The 17,839-nt window shown below is 35.3% G+C and overlaps 1 protein-coding gene across 3 annotated transcripts in view; it reads left to right on the top strand.

Moving 5' to 3' along the window:
• Positions 1-17,839, top strand: part of LOC149807037 (glucokinase regulatory protein-like) — a 64,847-nt gene that overhangs the window by 36,607 nt on the left and 10,401 nt on the right. For all 3 annotated transcript variants that reach the window (XM_089960963.1, XM_089960954.1, XM_089960971.1), the window contains exons 4-13: positions 1,448-1,516; positions 1,907-1,975; positions 2,773-2,846; positions 3,223-3,289; positions 5,461-5,609; positions 6,066-6,106; positions 6,571-6,635; positions 10,104-10,216; positions 10,772-10,870; positions 12,078-12,175. In XM_089960963.1, coding sequence (XP_089817089.1) covers positions 1,448-1,516; positions 1,907-1,975; positions 2,773-2,846; positions 3,223-3,289; positions 5,461-5,609; positions 6,066-6,106; positions 6,571-6,635; positions 10,104-10,216; positions 10,772-10,870; positions 12,078-12,175 — 844 coding nt within the window. The remainder of the gene's footprint in view (positions 1-1,447; positions 1,517-1,906; positions 1,976-2,772; positions 2,847-3,222; positions 3,290-5,460; positions 5,610-6,065; positions 6,107-6,570; positions 6,636-10,103; positions 10,217-10,771; positions 10,871-12,077; positions 12,176-17,839) is intronic.

The following is a 17,839-nucleotide window of genomic DNA, read 5'->3' as shown; positions in this document are numbered from 1 at the left end:
TCCAATGATACAGAAATTAGATCTGGGGGACCCGTTGACCGCAGATCGCACCGGGCCCCGCACAGCCTAAAAACCGCCGCTGATTACCCGCTAAAGAGTGATCGTTATTCGAAACTAAACAAAATATATTTAAAAAGAAGAAGAAGAAAAAAAACCATGAAATGCAAGTTAGACTTTCCTAATTTTTTAAAATTTTAAATGGCTTTTAGGAACTATTGTCACAATGCAAAAGCTGTTTCTGACAACAGGTTCTCGACGCGAGCTTGATGTTAAAAAAAGGGGGAAATAAGGAAGAAAATGAAGAAGAAAAACCATACCGAATGACAAAAGTTCCTCAGATTACCCCAATGACCCGTTCCTACAAAGGACCCCATCTGTCAAACTATAAAAGAGACTGATTGGTTACTTTGTTAGAACTCCACATGGGGATCTCTGAGGACATTTTGTAACTCTGTATAGACCGCTCCGCTGGCCTAGTGGTTAGAGCGTCCGCCTCGGATGCAGAAGGTCGCGGGCTCAAAGCCCGGCCGAATCATACCAAAGACTTATAATAATAGTACTAGAAGCTGCGCTCAACATTCAGAGGTTAGTGTTAGGACTGGTCGACCTGCTATTAGGATATATGTAATATCACTATAAACTGCCACACTGCAGACATCGTAGGGGATATGACTGAAAAAAATTGTTAAAGCTATGTTAAAAATCCAAATCACACACACACACACACACACACACGCACACACACACACTCACACTCACTCTGTATAATTTTTTTCCCCTTCAGGTTATAGCCTTTTTAATATTAAAATCGCGTCAAGCATCTGTGACCCTATACTCGAAATGAAAGAGTACACAAATGTTTAGATATCTCCATCATTGGCTGAGATTCCCAGTATAGCTTGTTATGTCTGTCTTTTGTTAAACAACAAAAACGTCAGGGAATTAAACTGCAGATTTAACTACAGTTTTCCATTGCAGGTGGTTATGCAACATAATATATTTTTTATGCAAAAAAGTTGAATGAAAATTTAATTTGAAGTTAAGCAAGACCAGCCTCACAGGACAATAAAAAACACAGACAAACACATAGACTGGCACCCATAGTACATTACATATTTACATTTTGTCACAGGCAAGAAAAATTATCTAGAATCTGGTCCAGGGCAAAACGAAATAAAAAGAAATAAATAACCCATAAGAAAGGGGTGTGTCTTTGTGTTGTATTTATGAATAAGGCAAACAATATTTAATGCAAGCTATCAGAACAATGACGCCCTGGTGCTTGGTATGATATATGTCCCTGAATAAGGCAAACAAAAGTTGATGCAAGCTAACAGCACCATAGCCCTATGCCGTTTGTTCTCAGTTGTTCCATAATTTTGCACATAACAAGTGAAAAGATATGAAATGATTCCTTCTTGGATTAAATTTTTTTGCCTTTCCACAGGGTTTATTCCACAAAGAGACGCTGGACAAGTTGTCGAAGTTGGTCATTCTTGCAAGAGACATGCTTCAGGTATCTGAATGTGATATACATATCGTATTTGAATACATTTAAATCTCTAAGACATTAATTCGGGCAGTTTGAAGTTGTTTCTGATATTTGTCAGAATTGTAATGTTTTTGTTTTGCTTATTGCATATCAATCAGTATTATACTAATATGTAACTTTTTAAAAATAAGTTTATACATAAACCTTAAAGGTATCAAGCCTTTTGCTTGGAACCTTATGGGCTAGTCACTGTTTTTGGATATGGAAGTTTAAATACTAACTGAACAGATATCAACATGTTTTGCTATTCCCAAAGATAACAACCATAAAATGTGACACATATATTTTTGGGATATACAAGTTTGACAAACACTTAATTTTTAAAAAAATCTTATTTTTTTGTCAATGAAACAGGATTCTTCAGGATGTAGCATTGTACTGAGTGGATGCGGAACCTCAGGACGACTTGCATTCATTACAGCGGTGAGTAATAAGAGGTACATCTTTTTTATTACTTTTCCTTTCTTTTTTCTCTATTTTCTCTCATGTTTTTTTTCTTTACTTTATCTTGGCTGTTGCAAAACCTTGAGCAAATGCATGGTTAAACCACAGAATGGAACAAGATTCATAAATCAAGTAAATGTTAGTTTCCAGATGAAGCAATTTTACCTTTCATTGAGATTGTAAAATAATTTAAACTGATAGGTCACTCATACGGAATTAAAAAAAACAAAGCAATTATTACAACAATCCAACTTGCCTTCTACTGGCCGCCTTTAAAAGCTTATCATAGTTATGAGTCAGTTTTCCTTCAAATCAGATTTGAAAGTAAATCCTCAATTGGAACATAAGCTGATATGACTGGAGATACCATTGTTTAGTTATTTATGAGTTTATTGCCAATGAATTCTACTGTGAATGTTGTAAGACATGAAATATGACTGTCGCAAAATGTCAGTCTGTACATTGTCCTTCTGTTGTTGGCACATTTTAACTCCTGATTTGAACACAAAATGTCTGTCTGCTCATTGTCTCCAGGTTTTAATGCAAAATATCCATTTTTCACATTGTCATCCTGTTTTAACATGAAATGGCTGTGTGCACGTTGTCCTCCTGTTTTTAAGACCTATAAAGGTTCAGTCTTTAACATATGTTTCAAGTTGGTTGTTTTCTTATTTGACCCTGATCAAATTTTGCCTATAATTTCATCAAAAAACAACAGATGATACATTTTTTTGAGGAATTAGTTGGTTATGTGAGGATATTTTTCCTTGTTTCAGCGAAGTTTCAATGAGCATCTAAAGAATTCTGGGAAAGAGTCCATATATGATTATCTGATTGCAGGGGGAGATAAGTAAGTACTGTTTACTTGTTTTGAGTTAATTCTCCTTGCATTGTTAAACTTTCTTCTATATCTTTGCTTCTCAAACTTTTGTGCACTGAAACACAGGCTTTGTCAATTGGCCTAATTGCTTTTATGTTAGATAGATAACATTACATTCAATATCTCACAATGATTTAACTTGAAGTTCTTTCCTTTGCCCTATCTTTCTTCCAGATACATTGCATTTGACTTAACCACTTGAATACAGTAACTGTGCAAAACGTATCTATATTGATTTGTATTATGTTTCCATAAATGTTCTTTCCATATTAAAAATATCTAACTAATTTTCGAAAGTCTTCTGCACTTGTAATTTGGCCATCTATAATGTTTCTGTTTTCTTCAGGGCATTATTTACATCTCAAGAGGCACCTGAAGATGATCCACATATTGGCATCAAGATGCTCTGTGAGGTAAGAAGAAAAAAAATCACATATTCCTTGTAAAAAATATTCATTATCAATATCCTTTTTCATCATAGAGACTAATGTACCATAACAACTGTATTCACCTGACCACACCCTTTTATAGCAGATTGGAAACTCTATAACCAGTCAAGGATTATGTGGTGCTTGCCATTTGCATGCTTATCTCTGTGACAACTACCATGTCAGCATCAGATCTATCTGTGTCATTTTACTTGTTGTATTGATACTCGTCCATGTGACTTCTGTCATGTCAGCATCAGCCCAGTTGTTGATGATGTTCTTTGCTTGCCATATTAATTGTGACAACTACCATGTCAGCATCAGCCGGGTTGGTGATGATGTTCTTTGCTTGCCATATTAATTGTGACCACTACCATGTCAGCATCAGCCCAGTTGGTGATGATGTTCTTTGCTTGCCATATTAATTGTGACCACTACCATGTCAGCATCAGCCCAGTTGGTGATGATGTTCTTTGCTTGCCATATTAATTGTGACCACTACCATGTCAGCATCAGCCCAGTTGGTGATGATGTTCTTTGCTTGCCATATTAATTGTGACCACTACCATGTCAGCTCATCAGCCCAGTTGGTGATGATGTTCTTTGCTTGCCATATTAATTGTGACCACTACCATGTCAGCATCAGCCCAGTTGGTGATGATGTTCTTTGCTTGCCATATTAATTGTGACCACTACCATGTCAGCTCATCAGCCCAGGTGTGGATGATGTGGCTGTTTGATTGTTGTATAGATGCCAATATATGCAGTAACTACCATGTCAGCATCAGGCCAGTTGCCTTTGATGTGGCTTGCTTTATTTATGCCCATCCATGACATCCACGTCAGCATCAACTCAGTCAGTAATGATGTGATTCATTGCTTCTATTTATACTTATCCATTTGAAAACTACCATGTCAGCAACAGCCTAGTCACAGATGATGTGACTTTTTGCTGGCATGACAGAGCTCTTTGCTTGCCGTACTAATGCTTATTTGCTTGAAAACTACTTTGTCAGTGTCAGCAGTGATGTTGATGCACTTCCGCATTACAGCTATTATATAAGGATCAGCTCGGTGGGTGATGATGTAGATGTTCATTGCTATGACAACTGCTATGTCAGGATCAGCTCATTTGGTGATGGCATGGATGGTGAACACTGTGATAACTGTACCATGACAGTTTACACGCATTTGGTGATGGCATGGATGGTGACCACTGTGATAACTGTACCATGACAGCTTACATCCATTTGGTGATGGCATGGATGGTGACCACTGTGATAACTGTACCATGACAGCTTACATCCATTTGGTGATGGCATGGATGGTGACCACTGTAATAACTGTACCATGACAGCTTACACCCATTTGGTGATGGCATGGATGGTGACCACTGTAATAACTGTACCATGACAGTTTACACCCATTTGATGATGGCATGGATGATGACCACTGTGATAACTGTACCATGACAGTTTACACCCATTTGATGTTGGCATGGATGATGACTACTGTGATAATTGTTCACATGGCAGCTTACACCCATTTGGTGATGGTGTGCATGCTCATTCCTGCGACGGCTGCCAGATTATCATCAGTTCAATGGATATTCTTTCCTGTGACAAGTACATAGTCACTATCAACCCAGCTGGTGATGCTCTTGTTCTTTCTAAGAAATTCTTTAATTTGCAGTTATGTTGCTGAAACAATAGGCCAAATTCTTGATTTCTTCGGAATGAAAGTAAGCTTCCATTTTCTCACTTGCTGTCCTCTGCAATATTTGTTTATATTTGTTAACCACTTAAACTGTCCTAGATATGATTCATCTTTTTGGTCTTAATAACAACTTTCATATGCCGTACAATCCATGTTTCTTTTACTTGCATATCTTTACAAAGCAATTATATATATATATATATATATATATATATATATATATATATATATATATATATATATACACATACATGTATGTATATATATATACCACATTAACATTTTCTTGTTGACCGCATAGTTTCCACAAATAAATGTGCTACCCCATTGTTGTCTGTTTGTCAATTGTCCATGTTTTTTGGTTTCTCCAAAATATATTCATTAATCAATGTTTTAATCATTTGTATATCTCTTGTCTTTTTTCTTGTTTGGTCCTCAAGTCTTGTGAAGGGAAGAAGAAAGTACTGTATGTAGGAATCACATGCGGATTATCAGCACCATTTGTTGCCGGTCAACTGGAGTTTTGTCTGCAGCACCTGGACAAATTTACCCCTGTTCTTTTAGGTTTTAATCCCACATACCTAGCCAGGTAGATATAATGTTGTTGTATCTTATGAGGGACAATAAGTAGTTGCAATGAAGATAACATGATCATGGTGTTTATGTAATCTGGAGAGAATACTATCATTCAGTAAAATAAAATGATTAATTGCAATGATTATGATATTGTAATCACAACTTAAATGCATATTATTTGAGGCATTGTTTTTTCTTGTTGTATTTTTAATATAATAACAAATAAATTTTCAAAAGGAATAATCAACCAACTGAGTCGGTCATTTTTTAATGAATGATATTCGAAAGCATTTATCAAATTGGGTGGGTGGTGGAGAGCAGATATCAGAGGCACACACACCTAGCAACACTTTGAAGGAAAAGATGTAGCTATTTTTTAAAATGTTGCGTTTCCTTCAGATTAGACACAGTGTCTATTAGTTTTACTTAGGGTTGCTATTGTTTCCTTTTCCCACTTATTTATTTATAGAAATCTGCCTATTGAGAAGTGGAATAAGACATTCCTGCAAGGTTAGTGGATTATATGTTCACCAGTTGACCTTGTTCCATTTAAGTTTAAATTTTTAAGTTTTATACAGTATTTAAAGCCATTGTTTCAAGTGTATTTTTCATAAGGCAGATGCTAGGTATTCCTAGTTATTGTAACTATACATTCAAAGAAAATAGTTATTACTGAGCGTTTATTATAATTAAACATTTAAAATTGTCGGTTCTAATACAGTAGTTATAATAATGTTGGTGATGGCATCATCAAGTAAATAATTAGAAACAGACTCAATACTGCTCAGAGTCAATGTAAATCAAAACTGAAAGTAATTGCAAATCAAATGAATATAAAATCAACAGTGTTTACAAAGTTACATCACCTAAAAGTTAAATTCACATGTTGGTGGAAATAGTAATGTATAAGAGAAAGTTTAGAAAAGATGTCATGCAACATTTATTCAATTAAGTGCAAGTTGTAATCTTTTCAGTTGTCAAAGAGCTAGAAGCCACCGAGCATGCTGGGAAAGGTTTTATTCTGAATCCTATTGTTGGTGTGAGTATAACAATCCATTTCCATCTAAAACTCACCTGAAAACCTTTTTTGTATCAGATACATTTTAATATTAAAGAATTTGGATTCATGAGAATAAAGAGAAGCTTAGAGTGGCTTTCAGAGGAAGGAGAGAGAGAGAGTTAGTGTGTTTGAACAGACTGTTATCAGCCTAAAAATAAAGCACAGTCATTTTGATATCATTGTCTCAAAAAAATTAATGATGATAATAATAATTATTACTATTGGCTTTAGTGGTAATTTTTGTTGTGCTGTTTTTTAAGATCTCTTTTAACACATTATTCGCTATGTCATGCAAACAAAATGGGAGCAAGGACACTCAGAAGCAGCTGACCCAGGCCAACTTGGTCAGGTATCGAACTTGTGACTCCAACTGAGCTACCGAGGCAAATCTTTACTGTTCATGGACTAAAAGAACTTATGGAATGGTCTGTTGTACATTTTCCATCCGTTATTAATACTCTTCCTACACTACCTGGAGGATTGCCATGAAACTTTATGAACATATGCATCCCAAGATCTAGTTGGTCCTGAATGAAAATGTTCTTGCTCAGACATCCATTATGACCACCACAGTAACCATTTCAGTGTCTTGTTACCACTACACCTCTCGAATGGATGGTTTTATAAACATGGAGTTTTCAATTAATGTTTTAATGTGTCTTGTTATCACTTCTCCTGAACAGAAATTCATATCAACATGGGGTTTTCACCTTAAGACATTTCATGCTGTCTAGTTGCACATAAATGAAATTATTTCAGATTGAATATAAAAAATGGCCACAACAGCAATGGCAACAACAGTATAAAATCATGTTTTCAGTACTCCTTAATGGATCAAATAGCAGCATGGGCTTTTAACCAAAAGACTTGGTGAGATATTTGATTGCTTCTAAATGAAAGTTGGGCTGATCTGACGTCCAATGTGACCGCCATGTAAGCCATCTTAAAAGTCTTGTTATATCTATTCCTCCAGAAAAAAATCATATTGACAAGTGGTTTTCACCAGACAAATTCTTATAAAGTCTATTTGGTCATAAATAAAAACGGTCTTGCTCAGACATCCAAAATGGCAGCCAAGGCAGCCAGCTTAAAATTTTTTATTGCTACTTCTTCTGGATGGAAAGTCATATTGACATGGGAGTTTCACCAGAATATCATGATGTCTAGTTGATCATAAATAAAAGTAGTGCCATACAGATAGTGAATATGACCACCACAGCAGCCATCTTGAAAATATTGTTATTGGTACTCCACCCGAATGGATGGTCATATCAGCATAGGGTTTTCACTAAATGATTTTTTGTGATGTCTAGTTGGTCCTAAATGAAAAAGTGAAGATCTGACTTCTAATATGGCCATTTTGAAAATCTTATTAACTCTTCCTGAACAGAAAGTTGCATCAGCATTTTTACTGCAAGACTACTAAGGTGCTACAGTGTCAAGTTGGTCTTAGATATAGATTGTGCCTATTTGACATCCAGTAGGGCCATCTTCAGAATGTTATCACTACTCTTTCTAGATTGAAAAATATAAAAATGTTTGGTTTTCGCCAGAATACTTCTTATGATGTCTAGTTAGTCCTAAATGAAAATGGTACTGATTTCACATCCAGTATGGCTGCCATCTTGAAAATGTTTTTATTTGCTACACCACTTAAATGGAAAAACATATCGACATGAGATTTTCACCAGAGAGCTAATTACGTTACTTCACAATTAGTGGACTACATGATCATTATTTGTTCTTGTGACATTTAAGTTTTAATTTTTAAGTTTATACAATATTCAAGGACATTGCTTCAAGTAGATCCTCCTACTTATAGTAACTACTACATTATAGTTTGTCCTGAATGAAAATGAGGCTGATCTCATGTTAAATAATGCTGCCACAGTGAATTCTTTTCACTGATTTTCCTGAATAGATGGTCTTATCAATAGTGGTTTTCACCAAAAATCTTCTAACAATTTTGCCAAGTTTGCTCTAAATCAAAATGGTGCCAATCTTTTGTCATGGCTGCCACAGCGATAATTGCATCACTAAAGAAATGATCTTATCTTCAATTCTGGGAAATAAATTCTTTTCAGACAATGAAGTGTCAGGCCCTTCAATGGTCTCTTATTGTTGTTGTCATTGTTGTTGTTATTATTATTGTTATTGTTATTATTATTATTATTATTCTCCCATGACTTAGATTGCACAGATCTTTAGAATCCTTGCTATGCCAAGGAATGCTGCTTTTTGTCTGGCATTGGCGCTGTGTCTGGTTTCTATAGTATGTCTCCTAATTTGTATGGTATAACTTCTAGCTCTCCTATTACAGTTGGCATGACCTCTCCATTTTCCATACCTTTCTGAACACTGCAGCCAGGTTACTGTATTTAGTCGGTTTTTTCTTCATCCTTTCTTGCAACACAGGAATCACGTACTACTGCTGCATTTATTATCTCTCCTCATCTACTACAAAACATGGGAGGCTTTTTTCTGTGCTGTAGCATTGTAGTCAATCAGGATGTTGAAACCCCACAGGGTTTTGACTTCTCTGTTTCTTGCCACTTTATCGGGTCTGTGATCATACCTCATGGTGATGCACTCTAGATATATGCCAATGTACTGCTAAGGCTCATTTTTATAAACACACTATGCAAGCTTATTACCACACTGATTAGGTGACTGTCAGTCACATCCTTACTCCTGCACATTCTGCACAATGATGAGACATTTCAGTTTCATGCACTGACTTTGCATGCATGCTAAATTAGCTGAACTCAACCACATTGTCTACTCAATGATCGCACCACTTAGTGGTGCACTTGATTCTATATTTCTGAGGCATTAAGGTTTATTTTGCTAATGCTAGGTTGTCACTTGGATTTCTGTTCTCCAATAGAACTAATCTGCAGATCTCATTGCCTAATCATTTTTATAACACGTTATGCATGATGGTGCTTACATCATAATTTTGTATACTTGTTGTCACTCTGTTTACCATGAGTGCATAATCTTGCAGTGCAGTCAGAAACTCTGCTGTTTCTGTCTTCAGAATTCTCTAGCTGCAGCACTCTGCAAATATACTAAGTATCTCTGTTTTTCTATGAACTGCCTAAATTGCCTTTCCTCTCCACGCTGCTGTCGTCTATTTGCTAGTGTTTGTGCTTGCTTTCATTGTCTTTTATGTGACATTCTGGCTTGACCAAACTATGAGATCTCCATCACTCAAGCTTCATTCACACTTATCAAGCTGTTTCTTCTAACCCATATAGGAACATGCAATCTATTAGCATCAGCACTTAGATACAGTGCACCTCAGACATACTTTGATTCATTGACGTTTCTGTTTATGTCTTCCAGTTGTAAGAGTCTTCCATGTTGACTGTGCACCTTTATCATTATTATTATTATTATTATTATTATTATGTAAGTACCAACAAAAAAATTATTCTAAATCAGCCTGAGCCAATAACTGGTTCCAGTCGAATGAAAAGTGGCAGCGCAACTATGATTCTCCTGGAGGCGATTTTCACAGCTGCACACAGCTCTACTTTCAATCCTGAGGCCCCATGGTGAGTAAAATCAGTTAAACTGAATATGTTATTTTTATCTATTAATACAAAGACATTCTGAAGGCTATGTTATTGATTAATTTTGCAAGAAATATTTGAAAAGAGAAACCATGGTGCATCAAACAGGATCATTTTAATGAGTATACAATTATATCAACACCAAATGATGCTTTGTGCATGCATATACACACAGTATACTTAAAGAATAGTACACACTAGTTGTTGCTGTGAGCAAAGCTAATTAATGATTGCAGTTAAGCATGCCAATTTGCACTTCTTTCGGTAAACAAAAATAAAATTAACATCAGTGAGGAAGAATGTTGTAAGAACAGTTTAGTTGTATACAAGCATGAGATATTTTTCATGTCATGCATGTCAAAAAACACAAATTATGTGTCTGGTAGTGGGTGAGACAATTTAAGAGTAAACAGATGCATTCAGTCCATTCTGAGAGGACAAAATAATTAAACTGTGATTTTGGAAAATAGTGAGACAATCATAAACCTGACCAGTGGGTGAAGTATTTTTGGCTCTTTGCAATTTTGTCTTTTACAGGGACATTGAAACACATTTTAGAAGTTATCAAGCTGTTTATAACACCATCTATTCGCATACTGAATCAGTTGGCAAACTGGTTGCAATTGCAGGAGACAGGTTAGTGGTTTATTTTTAAATGCTGTATCCTCGAAAACGTTTGGAGTTTGGAAAGGATATTTGTAGTCCGATAACTGATCTTCAAAACCAATATAAAGTAAGTATACTGATGTATTTGACTTAATTATATTTTAAGTAAGAATTAAGAATATTCTAATCAGGCATGGAAGCAAAGTGTTCACGATGACAAAACATATCATCTATCAGCACATATGGTCCATTATTGGTAACGTTTTGTTTCCAAAGAAGTGTTAATATCTAATGCATCTGAATAATTACTGATATAGTTACTGATATCTAACACATCTGAATAATTACTGATATAGTTACTGATATCAAATGCATCATTCTGAATAATTACTTATATAGTTACTGATGTCTAATGCATCTGAATAATTACTGATATAGTTACTGATATCTAATGCATCTGAACAATTACTGATATAGTTACTGATATCTAATGCATCTGAATAATTACTGATATAGTTACTGATATCTAATGCATCTGAATAGTTACTGATATTTAATCCATCTGAATAATTACTGATATAGTTACTGATATCAAATGCATCTAAATAATTATTGATATAGTTATTGATATCAAATGCATCTGAATAATTACATATATAGTTACTGGTATCAAATGCATCTGAATAACTACATATATAGTTACTGGTATCAAATGCATCTGATATCTAATGCATCTGAATAATTACTTAAATAGTTAATGATATCTAAGCCATCTAAATAATTACTTATATAGTTACTGATGTCTAATGCATCTGAATAATTGCTGATATATTTACTGATATCGAATGCATCTGAATAATTACTTAAATAGTTACTGATATCTAATCCATCTGAATAATTACTGATATAGTTACTGATGTCTAATCCATCTGAATAATTACTTATATAGTTACTGATATCAAATGCATCTGAATAATTACTTAAATAGTTACTGATATCTAATCCATCTGAATAATTACTGATATAGTTACTGATATCGAATGCATCTGAATAATTACTTAAATAGTTACTGATATCAAATGCATCTGAATAATTACTTAAATAGCTACTGATATCTAATCCATCTGAATAATTACTTACATTGTTACTCATATTTAATGCATCTGAATAATTAGTTCTAATACTTATTATATAGTTACTGATCATACTGAAGATATGGTTTTCATGTTTTTCCTAGTCTTCAAAATGGCGGCTCAATATACTACATCGGATGTGACACTCTGGGATTGATGGGAATGACAGATGCTTCAGAGTGTCCTCCAACATATGGTGCCAGTAAGTTAATGATTGAACAGTGATTGAAAATTTAGTTAGAATTAGATAAGATCCATTCTACAGTAGAAAAAAATGAAGTTTCCTGTAAATACTTAGAAAAAATATTTTTCTCAGGTTTTCTCCAATAAGGTTTGTTTAGACAAGTAGAAAATTAAAAAAACCTCAAAAAATTAAGCTTCAGGTAGTCACATATTTTCATATAATAAATGGGTTTATATTGTTTGATTCACATGGTGTGTCCCATAGTTGTATATAATGTAATAAATGGGTTTATATTGTTTGATTTACATGGTGTGTCCCATAGTTGTATATAATGTAATAAATGGGTTTATATTGTTTGATTTACATGGTGTGTCCCATAGTTGTATATAATGTAATAAATGGGTTTATATTGTTTGATTTACATGGCGTGTCCCATAGTTGTATATAATGTAATAAATGAGTTTATATTTGATTTACATGGTGTGTCCCATAGTTGTATATAATGTAATAAATGGGTTTATATTGTTTGATTTACATGGCGTGTCCCATAGTTGTATATAATGTAATAAATGAGTTTATATTTGATTTACATGGTGTGTCCCATAGTTGTATATAATGTAATAAATGGGTTTATATTGTTTGATTTACATGGTGTGTCCCATAGTTGTATATAATATAATAAATGGGTTTATATTGTTTGATTTACATGGTGTGTCCCATAGTTGTCTATAATATAATAAATGGGTTTATATTGTTTGATTTACATGGTGTGTCCCATAGTTGTATATAATATAATAAATGGGTTTATATTGTTTGATTTACATGGTGCATCCCATAGTTGTATATAATGTAATAAATGAGTTTATATTGTTTGATTTACATGGTGTGTCCCATAGTTGTATATAATGTAATAAATGGGTTTATATTGTTTGATTTATATGGTGTGTCCCTTAGTTGTATATAATGTAATAAATGGGTTTATATTGTTTGATTTACATGGTGTGTCCCATAGTTGTATATAATGTAACAAATCTAGGGTATGAGCCATTTGTATTTACATTTATAGCTTTATTAGATTTCTGTGATTATGGGAAGTCGGTGTTGGAGAAATATATTTCTCTGCCCAAGTGATTAGCCAGTTTATAAAGACAAACATCACAGAGTGCAGTACTTATAAGATCTCATGATGGCATAGTTTATTTTCGTAGCTGAGTTCAGGTCAGAGCTGGATAAGAGGGTATGGAGCCAAGCAGTTCCTGTTTAAATCTAAAGTTGTTGATTGTTTGTGTATCTCCATGTAAAATATTTGTGATAGGGACTGATATTTTGTACAATGGAATAATTGATAATGGGTTGTTCCATTATCTGGAGATGCCTTTTATTGTTGCTATGAAGATATCATGATGGAATGATAGAGGTGAAGTCAGGTTCCAAATTGTGGTTCGACTGACCCAGGGATAGAGTAAGAAAATAGTTCCCTGTCTTCATGTTTGATTTGTATTTATATTTTAGTGGTGTGAGACTCTGGTGCTAAGTTAAAGAAACCTAGCAAGAAGAAACCATGCAGTTGTGAGGTTACCATGCAGTTGTCCAGTTGTTCTGCAAATGTGAAGTTGGGATATTTTGTTGTCATTGATTGATTAAAGGAAAGTTATTGATAGTCTTGAAAGTTATTGATAGTCTTGGTGCATTATTAGAACTTACAGTTGACAACAGTTGTTGTTGAGAAGTCCTTGAATATAAGGGAAAGCAAGGGATTTCAATCAGAGCTCACACAAGTGTTAAATTTGCTCAGTAAAGAGACACACTGGCACATAACAATATTTTCATTGGTATTTATTGTTACATACCAAGACTGAGCAAACAAATGATGTCATTTATGCCATGTGTCTTTGCTAATGAATTCAGTGTTCATACATTGCAGCCGCTTTCATTTAAGGATGTTATTGTATCATAATACAATCTAACACTTTGCAGACTGCCTTGTGATGATGGCAAACTTTTTTTAATCAAAACAAGAGGCCACTATTTCTTGAGACCCAAGCACAATAATGTATATGAGAAACCATATCTTCCTGCAAACTAAGATTGACAGTTTCTTGTGGCTTTTTGTCTTGATGGTTAAGACTCCATATGGAATTTTTTTGCATCGGCTTTCAGACTTGATTATGGCTTCTAACGAGTCACACTGATACTTCTATCTTGACACTGCTCAAGCCAAAAGTAACTGCTCATGTTTGATGTCTAATTGACCATGTTGTTGTTGTTGTTCTAGGGTTTAATGCCATTTTTCGGCACAAGATAGGCTATACATGGCGGCCAGTATAACTGGTGGAGGAAGAACCCTGAAAAACCCAGGGAAGAACCACCAACCCATGAGAAGCTACTGGCAGGCTTTCCCACATACCCACGCTAGCCGAGCCTTGGACTCGAGCCCACGCAGACAGGTGAGATGGCAGTGATTGGAACAGTGAGCGCTTTAGACCACTCGGCCACTCAGGGCCCCCTCTAATTGACCATGAGATAATGTTACAGACACAATATTCCCAATCAAATGTAAGCCAGATAACATGATTTATTAAAACAGTAGCCACGCCCATGCTACCCCCAGTCTGTATCATGATCATAACCGTGCTCTAAGTGCATACCAGGAAAGTGCCTATCTCCCTAACTCTAGTTACGAAGTAATGATTTGAAGAGAACGCAGTTTGACTTCACAAAGAAGTGATAATCTTCCACTCTGCATAGCAGGTGGATGCCAAATGGAGACTGTACAGAAGAACTTGCAGTGGAGGATGATCCATACCTCTGCACTGGGAAGTATTGCTTTACTTTTTAAGTTAGCATTTGCAGTATGTGGAGCCACTGAGGATTGGCTCATGAACACACCATCTTGGCTATCTGTTCATCTGCAGAGCTTGCTTTGTTCACTGCTCACAACCCCAACATTAATCTGGACACTAGACAGGTCCACCAAAAGGTAAGTCTCAAACATTAAACGTTTACTCTACTTCTAGATGTCTTATAAAAGAAAACTATCTAAAGTTTTATAACAAAAATCCAAATGCTTGTCCATAAACTAACTTACTGCAAAATAACTCACTTGATCAAGTATGGATTTTGACAATGGATAATTCAAAATAGGCTCTATACAACTCTCTAAAAAGTTCTTGAAATATCACAGTTGGCAGACAATTATCTCCCTTGAATTATTACCACGAACAGTCATTGAGCATGGCATAGTATCATAACAAATGCATATTAATTGACAAATCGTTCGGCTTGATAAATATTTATTCAACACATAACCACCACAATCAAAGAAACAATCTCTCACATTTGTATTATCCATGCCACCAAATACATTCATCCATGACCTCAGATATCCTGCAGGTGGTTTTCAATCACAGTTAATGACTCCACTAAGCTAAACCATCAAGCTGTTTTGTGATTTCCATGCATGATTACAGAAAACTGAAATAGTGTCTCTACCAATAAAGAGACCAGACAGCTAACTCATCACTACCATCAATCACTACTCAAAACTAGTGCCCAAAAACGCTAATAATCCACAAATCAAAGTTTTCAACCTGCCACTCTCTAGACCTGCCAGGAGAAAAAAAAGTATAACCATATTGAACACAAGTGCATATGGTTCAAAACAATGGTAACAAAGTGAAACTTATTTTGTATTTTTCTTTTTAATTTTGACAGGTCCAACAAGAGAAAATGAAGCAAACTAGAGAGTAAGGTAAATTTTTTATTCAGACCAAAACAACATCAGTTTTTGGCCAGTCATACCAACAGTGGGTCCTTCTGCACTTCTTCAACTTAGCCCTCTGCACAGAGATGGAATCATCCAAGAATTCCTCTGCAGCATCTTTGGTTACATCCTCCCAATGACCTCTCTGAATTCAAATAATCATTTTTGACCACGTATCCTCCTGCCTTAGTACTCCCCAAAATCAATGCCACCATCCAACTGTATGGCAGAACTTCATCAGGCATGGGTGACAATATTTTGACCTGTTGCAAGGCAATGTTTAACTTACTGACTGACATGCCAATGCCTATAATGATATTCAGTTGTGAAAAGTCGTAACTTTAAAACCAACTGTTGAAGTTCAGAAGTCACAAAAAGCTACTATGGTCAATGGAGACCATAAATGTTCTGCTATGCAGATATCTCTTCAAATCCAAAACAAAAACTGACTCTTCGTTGCCATTAAGCCTTATATAAGGATAGACTGGCATTTGCCATCGTTCTTTCTTTTCCAGCTGTCTCCTGAGAAAGGACCACACCTATGGCTTTGCCACTCGCATCCATATGAATGAAAGAATAATTAAAATCAGGTAAAACCAGCTGGGACAAGCTCTTTACCTAAAGCGTCGAATGCTCCTTGATGATTCCAGAGGAAAACATTTTTTTGTAAGCAGATGTGCAGGAGTTGCTGTCTCAGCATAACAAACCAGTAGTAATAACTACAAAACTCAGTGAAACATCTTCATGCAGTCAATGATATCATTACAGGCCACTACTTTACTGCATCATTTTATCAGGATCTCTGGTAACTCCCTCAGCAGAAATATTATAACCAAGTCAGCTTCAATCCGGTCTTATCAGACAAGCAGACACCTGTACTTGCTTTTTGTTTCAGATGCTGGAATGTGTCCCCAAACACCACTACGCCATTGAAATAAATCATGAAAATTTTATGATGCAGTCCATCCTTAGTGGCTTCAGTCAGTCATTATAATTTGAGAATCAGTATAAGCTTCATCTTGTTGTAAACACAGTGTTTGGTCAACCTCCTTCGTCAATTTCCAGTGGCTAGTACTCCAACATCAGGCCTAATGTCAAAAACCAACTCATGGCTCTAAGCTATTATTAATAGGGCAAAGGAGATATGCACCGTTCACGGTAATCGCTTTCATTACTTTATAATCCAAGCAAAATCACATAGTCACATCTTTCTTGATGTGCTTCACTCAGTATCCTCTATTCTTCCATGAATATTGCTGATTTCTTATCCAGTTTCCTGATTAAACCTGCATTACTGCCATTTTCATCACCACATGTATCCATATCATCATGAATCTTAGAGGCAGATCCCAGGCTTTTCAATCTTGTTGATGAAAGCTTGCTATTCAACAGCAATTCTGATTACACCATATCTCAAGTATTATTTCTTCATTGGGTGGCTGAGTGGTCTAAGGTGCTAGCCTTTACAAATTACTAACATCCCATGTGTCCGTGTGGGTTTTAGTCAGGCTCAGCCAATGTAGGAATGTGTGAAATCTTGCCAGTAGCTTCCTGTGAGTCGGTGGTTCTTTCTGGGTTCTTTCTTCACAAATATACTGACCTCAGTGTATAGCCTATCTTGTGCTGAAAAATTGTGTTAAACCCATAAAGCACATTTCTTCATTCTGAACTGCTTTCAACAACTAGTCTTTATCGATCCAGTTGTTAGTGGCACTTGGGTGGTTTGGCTATATGCTTGGTTAGTTTTATTGTGCAATGGTAGTAAAGACATGACACAACTGGATGTTAGACAGATCCACAAAACAAAAATTCAAACATTATATGTTCTTACTGATATTATACTGTTTCTAGATAATTGGTAAAGAATTGTCTGAAGTCTTATCATGGTTCACAAAAAACAGCAGCTGTAGTGAAAACCA

The sequence above is a fragment of the Sinohyriopsis cumingii genome, chromosome 1 (assembly GCF_028554795.1).
Source record: "Sinohyriopsis cumingii isolate HCF-2022 chromosome 1, ASM2855479v2, whole genome shotgun sequence".
Lineage (NCBI taxonomy): Eukaryota > Metazoa > Mollusca > Bivalvia > Unionida > Unionidae > Sinohyriopsis > Sinohyriopsis cumingii.
Note: the sequence above shows the minus strand (reverse complement) of the source record. Positions and strands in the feature narration are given on the sequence as shown.